The 11,849-nt window shown below is 41.6% G+C and overlaps 1 protein-coding gene across 3 annotated transcripts; it reads left to right on the forward strand.

The window, feature by feature from the left end:
- Positions 1–335: 335 nt before the first annotated feature.
- Positions 336–11,533, forward strand: TLR4 (toll like receptor 4). 3 transcript variants are annotated; one of them, XM_060608862.3, is made up of 3 exons: positions 336–751; positions 5,133–5,299; positions 8,620–11,533. In XM_060608862.3, the coding sequence occupies exons 1-3, from the start codon at positions 659–661 to the stop codon at positions 10,859–10,861; spliced, it is 2,502 nt and encodes an 833-aa protein (XP_060464845.2). In that variant the 5' UTR covers positions 336–658; the 3' UTR covers positions 10,862–11,533. The 3 variants fall into 3 exon arrangements, with proteins under 3 accessions (XP_060464845.2, XP_060464846.2, XP_060464847.2); XM_060608863.3 differs by lacking the exon at positions 5,133–5,299 and having other exon boundaries at positions 640–751; XM_060608864.3 differs by lacking the exon at positions 336–751 and having other exon boundaries at positions 5,186–5,299; positions 8,691–11,533.
- The last annotated feature ends 316 nt before the right edge of the window (positions 11,534–11,849 follow it).

Here is an 11,849-nt window from a genome sequence, read left to right on the forward strand (position 1 = left end):
TAAGAAGGGGAAATTGGGACACACACACACACACACACACACAGGGAAGAGCAAGTGAAGGCAGCCACCTGTATGCTGAGGAGAGAGCCTGAAGAGCCGTCATCCCTGCCCACACCTCCATCTCAGACTTCCAGGCTCCAGAACTTCATGAGGAAATAAACATCTGCCCTTGAAGCCCCCCACCCCCACCCCAGTGTGTGGTAATTTGTCACGGTAGCTTTAGGAAATGAATACATACAGTGAGTTTCCTCTACTAAAACGAAACTGGAAAGCCACGTCCTGGATTGTTGCGCAGGCTGTTTGACCAGTTTGATTGCTTTCCTAAGTTCACTAACCAGGAGGTCAGATGACTTCCCGGGATCAAAGTCAGCTTCCTCTTGCTGTTACTTGGACCACTGATCTGCAGACATTTTCTTCTTCTTCTAACTTCCCCTCCTGTGACTGGGGACATAACTATTAGAGAAACAAAAGCCCAGAATGCTAAGGTTGCCTTTCTCACTTCCTCTTGCCTCTGAACGCAGCATTGCTTTGAATACAGTTATTGTCCTAGGGCACTGAGCAGGGGAGAGAAAGCGGCAGTACCTCGGAGGCCACACCAGCAGGCGGATACAGCGTGTCATGTTTCACCGAGCCATTTTTGGACACAGAAAATGCCAGAATGATGCCTCCTACCCGCCTGGCTGGGACTCTGATCCCAGCCATGGCCTTCCTCTCCTGCCTGAGACCTGAGAGCTGGGACCCTTGTGTGGAGGTACGTGGTTAGTGTCAGCTCATCTCCTATGAGATTTGCCTTGCTTCTGAAAAACTGCTCTCTGCCCAGAACTTCCCACTGTGGATCCCCTGCTAGTTGCCTAATTTCATTTGCAAAAAAGAGTCAAATTACCTTAAGGACTTGAGAAGGCACAGGGACCAAACAATTCATGGTTCCATGGCACCAACAGGTAGCCCATGGGTCATGTCCCATTCAGGACTTTAAGTGCTAATAGGGGCTTTAGGTCAGATCTGCTTAAAATCACTGTTCTTTGACTTCTGGGCTGTGTGATCTTGAAGAAGTTATTAAACCTCTCTGAAGCTAGATTTCACATCTATGAAAGCATTATAATAATACCTGCTTAAACAGAGAGCTGTAAGAAGTCTGCTTCCTGTCATTTCCTTCTGCTAGTGGTCTGTACTCTCAGCTTCAAGCACTCACTTCACCCCTTTCGATCTCAGGAAGGAGTGTGTGAGTGTGTGTGTGGGAGGGGTGTGGGAGGGGTGTGGGAGGGGTGTGGGAGGGGTGTGGGGGTGTGTGTGGGGGTGTGTGTGTTTTCTCTTAATAGGGAGAACTTTCTAAGTGGATTTCAGACTTGTGGATCTAGCCCTGGTTCCAAAGGATGAAAAGAAAGGAGTTTAGAAAAGAAAGGGGAGAAAGAGAAATGAAGGCAAAATGGAAAATGAGAAACAAAGATACAAGGGGTGGGGGAAGAAAGAACCATGTAAAATGACAGCTAATGCAATGGCTTCTTTCTTTGTGAAACACCAACCGACTTTTGCATAATCTCATTCATGATGGATCTCTTCTGTCCCTCCCCACCCTGTGCATGGACTTTCACAAGTGCTTTGGAAGCCCATGGTAGGACCCAATAACCAAGAGAATGTCCTGGGATTTAATGTGTGACAGGGTCAGAAACTCAAGAAAAGCATAACCAGTGGTGTGCAGAGATTGAGGGCATGGCGGAAATACCATGGGGGAAATACATACCATATGTAACAAAGACAAATTTGTCATCTCAAAGTCTTGCCTTCCTCCAATTTCCTGCCCAGAGGCCTACTCCTTGTCTCCTCTGTATCCCTCCTGCTGTTAGGTTAATGGGGATGGTCCTCTAATCAAAGTCACCACTAGATAAAATCACACCTTCCCTTTTCCCACACCCCATATTCTCAGTCTCCAAAACCTGTCCAACCCTGCCTATCCCCTAAGTGCCACCCTAGGGCAGGTCCTCAATTTTCCTGGCCTTGAGTCTTGGATAGTGACTGGTCTCCTGCCTCTGGAGTCCCCTTTCCACTCTAATTAACTCTGCACATTTTTGTTTGTTTATTTGTTGTTTTGCCTAAGTCTCAGTTCCAACAAATTGCCCTCTTAACAACTTGTGATAACTTTTGAGTGCTATTAGGACAGTTTGCTACCCCACGGCCTTTGCACTGGCTTCCTCTAGCTAGAATGCTTTGCTCCTAAATCAGTGCTGCCCAAAGGCAATATCATGTGGGTCACATGATCTTATTTAAACAATAAATGTAAGCAACTAAATTTAGCCAAAGTTGTACTTAACTAAATTGTAGGTAACTAAGTTTAAAATGTAGCTTTAAAATTTCTGATAGCCACTTTGAAAAAATAAAAACTGATAAATCTGATTTTAATATTTTTATTTAACCCAATATATTCAAAATATTATTTGAAAATGTAATATATACTAAACTATTAATAAAATATTTCACAGCCTTTCTGTGGCACAGAGTGTTTGAGATTTAGTATGTATTTTACATTTAATATACCTCTCAATTTAGACTGTTTCTCATTCTCAATAGCCGTGTGTAGCTAGTGGCTACCATGCTGGAAAGTGCAGTTTTCCTTATCATCATGACTTAATCCCTCACTTCATATTTCTGCTAAAATGTCACCTCCTCTTGGAAGTGTTCCTTGATCACCTCATGTAGAACTCCCTATGCCCCATATTTGCCTCTAATCTCTATGACGATTTATTTTTTATAGCACATCATTAAATACTTTTTGTGTATTTGTTCACTATTTTTCCGTCCTTTTAAAATGGAATCTATAAGTGAAGGATAACATTGCTGATCTTATTTATCACTATATCCCAGCATTTTGTGCTGGTCTCAGTCTATCAATAACCAATGTTGTGGTTGGACCAGCCCTTGTGGTTCTTTTGGATTGTAAGGTACCTTTCAGCAATAACCATCTGGAAACTTTGAAAAACTAAAAATTTATAACTTATAAGACCTGGAAATTATACAGCACATGTAGGGCCACACATGTGGCCTCAATACTGAGGGTAGAGAGAAAAACTGCTCAAGCATGTGGGGTTCTGTTTTGACTGGGGTTGAGAATGGGGCCTTAGGGTTTCCCTGGCTCCCTTCTTAGTGGTGAATTTAAAACATAACAGCAAAGAGTTAAAGGGAGGAGGTCGAGGGGGAAAAAAAAGAAGGCTCAGTGGGGGAAGAAGTCCTGGCTCTGTCTAGTCATGTGGCTGGTGTTGTGTTTATTTTAGCCCTCTTCGAAGCTGATGCCTCCCCCAATTAAAGCTTAAACCAGACACCTGAATTACAAGAAATGCCTACTGTCAAAGCTTAGACTATACCCAGTACCTAGTACATAGAAATTGCTCAACTTATATATTTTAGATGATTAAAAATACTGCCACAGGGCTCTATCTTCCGCACTGGATTAGGATCCATTTCTCCCACTATGGACCAGCCGCTCTGAAATAGTTTCCATCCTTTTCTTGCTTACATTATTCTCTCCTTCTTTCTCTTTCCACATATCCAAATCTTGCTCATCCTTGAAGACACACCTTGAAACCTTCTCATTCTCAGAGGCCTTCTATAATCCCTGGATCCAGAATTGACCTCTACCACTTATGTGCCAAAGGAACTATTGTGGGGGAAAAAAATTTCCAGGCCTGGTTTACGGTCCATTACACTAGTGTGAGTTGTGTTCCTATCTTAGCTCTTCCTCTAGACAGTAAGCTCCTTGAAGTCTGGAGCCATTTCACACTGGTCTTTGTACTGTCCATAGCACTTAGATAAAATGGCTACAATTTGGATTTAAGCAAATCTTCATTCAATCAGGTATTCTCTCATTTAGTCAATAAATACTTAGTGAGCATTCACCATTTGCCAGGCACAACTGTGAGTGCTGGAGACATAGCAGAGGACAAGAATATCAAAGCTTACAATGTAGTGAGGGTAATGAACAAGACACATGGTACAATCACATAGACAGTGTAATGTTAGATGGTGATACACCCTGCGAAGGCAGATGACAGAGCGTAAGGGAAGGATGCCTGGTACCATCCTCTATGAGACAGTATGGTCTGGGAGGCTCCTACAGGGGATAGCATTTCCAGAGACATGTCCATCGATGAAGTGAAGAGCTGCACACGTGACCTGTAAGACCTTATGCAGATTATTCCATCACTCTGACTTCTTCTTTAAAAGGTTTATTTGAAGATTAAAGTATATAACATATAAGAAATAGGCCCACATATGGTAGGGGATTAATAACTAATAACAATAAATGTTAACATGTATTGATCATTTACACTGTAATAGGCTTTGGGATAATCTCTTCAAATGCCTTATTTCATTTAATCCTTTTAACAGATTCTATTTTGGTTTGGTTTTAAACAGAAAACCAAAATTAGCTGGCTTAAGCAAGAAATTTTGTTGAATAAATCAGAGAATTCAGAAATTAAATGGGAAGTTAGAGAACAAGGCCTACAAAGAATTTGGGAAATATGATGGAAACAAGCATAGGAACCAAGGGAGCATAAAGTACCTGGCCTTATTTGCTAGGTTACACCACTGAAGTCCAAGCATCTGAAGGATTTTTCCCCATTTCTGTGTTACCTACTCAAAGGTCAATCAGCCAAAAGAGAGAATGCAACTGGCAAAAATTGAGTTATGACTATGAAGTCCAGGCACCTGAACTGATAGCCTCCTCGAGGCTGTATACAATTGTGGGGTACTTGGTATAAAAAAGGTTTTGCCCCAAATCCCATGGAACACTGGGGTGAAACTCAGGGCTTCTGGACTCCAGAGCCTTAGCCTTTCAGCACTTGATTCCCTTGCTTCTCCCCAAATGCTGCCATTGTGATAGCAGAGGTTAGAAAACAGGACATAGGAAGTTCTCTCCCCTTCCAAATCTAGAGTAAGAGATTTTATAAAGTGAGTGGATAAATGAATGAATGAATGAGTGGATGGATGGATGGATGGATGGATGGATGGATGAAAGATGGTTGGATGGCCCCAGTCCAGGAGGTCTCCATGGGTCTGGCCTAGGAGAAGGGTGTGGAGAGGGCAGTCCATTGAGGTGCATATATTAAGACACTGTATCTAATATGTGATCATTGCAGGTGGTTCCTAACATTACTTACCAATGCATGGACCTGAATCTTCACAAAATCCCCGACAACATCCCCTCATCAACCAAGGACCTGGACATGAGCTTTAACCCCCTGAGTCATTTAGGCAGCCATAGTTTCTCCAACTTCCCAGAACTGCAGGTGCTGGATTTATCCAGGTAATGACTGAGATTTTACACACGGCACAAGGTGAAATGCTCATTGTTCTATCATTTCGTTCTTATGTCAGGAGTCTCCTCTTTATTCACTTAGTCATTCAACAGGTATCTTATTTGCTGTATAACTTTGGGCAAGCCCCTTCCTTTCTCCAGGTCTCAGTTGCCTCATCTGTGAAATGAGTACCTGGACAAGATAATTTCTAAAAACAGTTCTATCTTTCGATTTTAGGACAGGGGAGAAAATTGACTCAAACTCTTTCACCAGCAGATATATATTGATTACTATTTGCTATATAGTATAGAATCTACTAGGAAATAAAAGCTTATTGATATATTATATATACAACTCCAGCTATTAAAGAGGGCATACACACTTGAATGAAGTAACATATTAAAATCCTGAGCATGATGTTAGGCCCATAGTAGGCATTCAATAAATGTTACTTGATTCTGATTTGGGATTTTTGAACCTGAGATAAGCATGGGAATACACACCAGTAAGTGATAAGCTATGTGCAAACTAGAGGCAAAATGTTGTGTCGTTCAAAAGAGAGGCCTTCTCTGCAGTGGGTAATCAAGACAGATTTCATGAACTGAGTAGGATTCAAAAAAATATCTAGAATATTGAAAGTGTGACAGAGATAGGGAAATAGGAAGATATAAGTAACCCGAGAAGAAAGATGACAAGATCAAAGAAAAATATCTTCTGTAAGAAAGAACAGTGACTAAGATTTTTCTTTTCTGATTCAGGGAAATGTAACATTTACTAGGGCAGGTGAAATTATTATCATTATTTTGGGGAGAGAATTGGATTCTGAAATTATTTTCATCATTAGGGCTATGATGGGTTATGGGTTATGGGTTATGGGGCTATGATGGGTTTAAAATGTACTAGATAATGGATCATATTCTATATAAGAGTTTGGGGAAAATGCAGAAGCATTTATATATATGGCTATTTATTATAGAAACTTTTAATGAATTCTAAGACCATAGCATGAAAACCTTCTTTAGAGCAGATCTTTATATAGAAAGAAGAGGGGACACTTGATGTTTTATACTCTAACTTGGACAGTGAAAGTGTATAACAAAGAGGGAATGGAGCATTTTGAAAGGCAGTGGGGGTTGAGGAGAGAGCTCTGTGGGGCTCAGAAGACCTGAGCCAGATCTTCCTCCAATATTTACAGCCACATGGACTGAGGCATGTCACTTGATCTCCCTGAGTCTCAGTATTCTTATCTGTGAAACAGAAATGATGAAACTTACCACACAGGGCTAAATGTGATCGTGGATGTTAACATGCATATATATTAAAAACCTTATAAGGCAGACTTTATAAGAATAAAAATATTACTATTGTTATAGCACTTCATTAGTTTCTGAATTTCATTTTTCTGAATAAGACTTTTTCAAGAACTATAATTAAGATGAACAGATCACCCCTCCCCTTTTTTAAAGCAAGAAGTAGTTTCTCATCAAACCATGTGTTTTATAAGGAATACTTAAGGAACTTTTCTCAGAGGCCTTAACAATGTGCCTCAAGAGAGGCCAGCTCTCTCTCTCTTGATTACGGTTTAGGGCAAGGACAAACATAGTATTGTAGATATCCTTTCCCTTCTCATATCCCTTCACAATGTTCACATATAGTGATTCAACTAGTCCTCTAGGATGCTTTATAATAGACCAGTCACCCTGTTATTCTTATGGAAACCTATTGACACATGTATTTGCTTTTTTGGACAAGGAAACTGAAGTACAGAGAGTTTAAGTAATGTATCTACATTCACTCTCTATGTTTTGTAGAGCTTGCTGCAGCAGAGATTCATAGTCACATCTCCTGCTTCCAAGTTAAATGTTGTCTTCATCTTAATGCTCTGTTTCTCTAAAGTGATGAGCCCCCTTTGATGAGACAGAGCAAGAGCAAGACCTCTCCAGTCATCTGATGCACACAGCAATATACATAAGTTTATAGGTTACAACATCTTATAACTGAAAGTCACTTGAGAAATAATCAAGTTTAGCTGCCTCATTTAGAAAGGTGATAACTGAGGTCCGGAGAGGAAGTTTCCAAAATCATGTGATATGAGAGAGAGGACATCAAAGACACCAGAGCCAAGATATCTTGCCCACTTTTCCAGTATTCTTTCTATAGCATCTTCCACCTTCTATTGAATTACCAATCGATAACAAAAGCTTGGGCCAAAATGCTTTGATTACCCATGACCCACATGGAGGGGATAGGACAAGTGGAGAAATTGTTAACGTGATTCAGGTTGGACTAGGAAATAACTCACTTGCAAATTGTAACTGTCATGCACTTGTAGGACTGGCAGGTGTTTACCATTGACTTGCCATTCATTGGCTGGATAAGAACCTTGTCTGTAGGACGCCTCTACGAACACTGTATAAAGCACGGCTTCCATTTCTCTGGAAATAAAATTCAAAATCCTTTATCCAGTCTTTAAGCCTTTGCTTTGTATCCTCCTTTCTCCACAAGTTCATCTCACACTCCTCCACTTCCCTCTCTGTACTCCAGACACAGAAGCAGTTTCTTACGGTTCCTCCATGTATCATGGCTGTTGCCTACCTCAGACTCACTTCCTTTTCTTGGTAATCCTTACTCATCTTTCAGGTTTCAATTTAAGTGCTCTCGTGGAAGTCTGCTCTGGTCCCCCCTGTCTAGGTATCTTCCTTCCATATAAGGTTTCCTAGTGTACTTTCCTTTTCTTCCATACAACTCACTCCCATCACCTGTTACTACTAACATTTACCTGTGATAACCACAACTTGCAAATATCTAGCTATCATACATGGAGAACGCTGCATAGACATTGAGGGTAACACAAATGTGTAATTTTTTATGTCTTTAAAATTGACACTGACCGGTTATTTAGCATGCCTAACAACTAACAGCTATCCATATCATCTGTGCCAATCTGATGGACAATCACAATTATGTATGGCAGGAAATAGCTAAAGTTAATCCAAGGTGGTTACATACTCTATCAGCCATACAGTCTTCACGTGTCCCCATTATTGATCTTCAACTGACTTCTTTCTGATGGATGTGTTGCCTCTGCTTAGCACGTGTGCCTAGTGTGCTAAAAAGAGTTTGTCATTGTGTCCGGCGTAATAATACTGCATCTGTGGGGTTTCTTATTTGCTCGTGTCATGATCTGTCCTGCTTCATGTCTTTGTCGATGGCACAGATCATATGGCATGTCACATCTGTGTGAAGAGCTAGGTGACTGGGGTGGTTACTCCATTTTGAGTTTTGATCAGCAGAAATATTACATAATCTGTATCTCTTTTCCCTGTAGGTGTGAAATTCAAATAATTGAAGATGATGCATATCAGGGCCTAAACCACCTCTCCATCTTGATATTGACAGGAAATCCTATCCAGAGGTTATTCCCAGGAGCTTTTTCTGGACTATCGAGTTTACAGACGCTGGTGGCTGTGGAGACAAATATAGCATCTCTAGAGGACTTCCCCATTGGACATCTCAAAATGTTGAAGGAGCTTAATGTGGCTCACAATCTTATCCATTCCTTCAAATTACCTGAATATTTTTCTAACATGCCCAACCTTGAGTATTTGGATCTTTCCAATAACAAGATCCAAAATATTTATCATAAAGACTTACAGGTTCTACATCAAAAGCCTCTACTCAACCTTTCTTTAGACTTGTCCCTAAACCCTTTAGACTTTATCCAACCAGGTGCCTTTAAAGAAATTAAGCTCCGTGAACTGACTTTGAGAAGTAATTTTAATAGTACAGATGTAATGAAAGCTTCTATTCAAGGTCTGGCAGGCTTACAGGTCCATCAGTTGGTTCTGGGAGAATTTAAAAATGAAAGGAACTTGGAAAGATTTGACAAATCTATCCTGGAGGGACTGTGCAATTTGACCATAGAAAAATTCCGGATAGCATACTTTGACAAGTTCTCAGAGGATGCTATTGACTCATTTGATTGTTTGGCGAACGTTTCTACCATTTCTCTGGTGCATCTGTATTTCAACGGGCTAAAACAGCTCCCTAAAAATCTCGGATGGCAACGGTTAGAATTGGTTAACTGTGAATTTGAACAATTTCCCACATGGAAGCTGGACTCTCTCAAGGAGCTTGTTTTCTCTGCCAACAAAGTTGGGAACACTTTTACTCAGGTTAAGTTGGAAAGCCTTGAGTTTCTAGATCTCAGTAGAAATGACTTTAGTTTCAAGAGTTGCTGTTCTGAGAGAGATTTGGGGACAACCAGACTGAAGCATTTAGATCTAAGCTTCAACAATATTATTACCATAAGTTCAAACTTCTTGGGCTTAGAACAGTTAGAATATCTAGATTTCCAGCGTTCCAGTTTGAAACAGGTCAGTGATTTTTCAGTATTCCTACCCCTCAAAAACCTCCGTTACCTTGATATTTCTTACACTCACACCCAAGTTGCCTTCCATGGCATCTTCAATGGCTTGATCAGCCTCCAAATCTTAAAAATGGCTGGCAATTCTTTCCAGGACAACTTCCTTCCAAATATTTTCATGGAGCTGACTAACTTGACCATTCTAGACCTCTCTGATTGTCAGCTGGAACAGGTGTCCCAAGTGGCATTTAACTCACTCCCTAAACTTCAGTTGCTAAATATGAGTCACAACCACCTCTTATCATTGGATACACTTCCTTATGAACCACTTCACTCCCTCCAGACTCTGGACTGCAGTTTTAACCGTATAGTGGCCTCTAAGGAGCAAGAACTACGGCATTTTCCAAGTAATCTATCTTCCTTAAATCTTACTCGGAATGATTTTGCTTGTGTTTGTGAACACCAGAGTTTCCTGCAGTGGGTCAAGGACCAGAGGCAGCTCTTGGTGGAAGTTGAACAGATGGTGTGTGCAAAACCTTTGGACATGCAGGGCATGCCCATGCTGAATTTTAGGAATGCTACCTGTCAGGTGAGCAAGACCATCATTACTGTGTCGGTTTTCACTGCACTCTTGGTTTCTCTGGTGGTGGTTCTGGTGTATAAGTTCTATTTCCACCTGATGCTTCTTGCTGGCTGTAAAAAGTATAGCAGAGGTGAAAGCACCTATGACGCCTTCGTTATCTACTCAAGCCAGGATGAAGATTGGGTGAGGAATGAATTGGTAAAGAACTTGGAGGAGGGGGTGCCCCCTTTTCAGCTCTGCCTTCACTACAGAGACTTTATTCCTGGTGTGGCCATCGCCGCCAACATCATCCAGGAAGGTTTCCATAAAAGCCGGAAGGTTATCGTCGTGGTGTCCCAGCACTTTATCCAGAGTCGATGGTGCATCTTTGAGTATGAGATTGCCCAGACTTGGCAGTTTCTGAGCAGCCGTGCCGGCATCATCTTCATCGTCCTGCAGAAGTTGGAGAAGTCCCTGCTGCGGCAGCAGGTGGAGCTGTATCGCCTTCTCAACAGGAACACCTACCTGGAGTGGGAGGACAGTGTCCTGGGGAGGCACATCTTCTGGAGACGACTCAGAAAAGCCTTGCTGGATGGTAAACCACGCAGTCCAGAAGGAATGGCAGATGCAGAAGGCAGCTAGCGTGGAAGAGTAACCTCTGTCTGAGGAGGAAACACTCCTGCAGTGCTCCTTGCCCAGCTTGACCCAGTACCTTCGTTCACGAAATGAGAATTAAATGCTGTGACATACCTGGCGCTGTGCCAAGGGCAGATGATTCAGTGGTGCCCGAGGAACCCAGGACTGCTGACCTCATGGGGTTTACAGTGCAGGGGGAATAAGTACTGTGCTAAATTACAGAATCTCCAGGTGGATGTTTCAACCAAATCAGCTAAGGAGTCCATGGCAGGGAAAGTCAACTCAATACTTACCCCATCAAACTGAATTAGACCTAAGACCCTGGGCCCTAGTGAAATCAGAAGGTATAGTTCTTCACCTGAGTCTTCTGAATGGAAACTACCTCATGTTTTACATTTTAGCCAGCTTAAACTTAACTGAATGAGGTCTTTACTCACTTTTCCCTTTTCTATTGAATGCAATTTAAATTCCACTTGATAACTCAGAAGGCTCCTGATTGAGACCACCTCCCCTCCAGTTTCAACCTGTTTCCTTACATAGGCTAAAGTCTGTAACTAATTCCGAAGGAAATCTGAGTACTACATATCCACAAACATCCTGGTCTTTCTTTTGTATGTTCTAAATATTAACTGACTGTGCCTGATACATTTTTGTTTTTATAAATCTAGTTCTCATTTTTCATGTCTTCTCTATAAACTCTTACCATAAATAAGGCTTTTAGAGACATGCTAGAAATTTCCATATTTAAGCACTATCATTCAAGAAAATATGTGAAATTCACTCCATCACTTTGTCGCTTGATGTCACTCTAAAGTTATTAACTACTAAGTTATGACTGTCATGAAGGAAGCATTACAATGATTTTGTTTAAAGTGCGACTTTTTGGGGCGCCTGGGTGGCGCAGTCGGTTAAGCGTCCGACTTCAGCCAGGTCACGATCTCGCGGTCCGTGAGTTCGAGCCCCGCGTCAGGCTCTGGGCTGATGGCTCGGAGCC

This window comes from Panthera onca, chromosome D4 (assembly GCF_046562875.1).
Source record: "Panthera onca isolate mPanOnc1 chromosome D4, mPanOnc1 haplotype 2, whole genome shotgun sequence".
NCBI lineage: Eukaryota > Metazoa > Chordata > Mammalia > Carnivora > Felidae > Panthera > Panthera onca.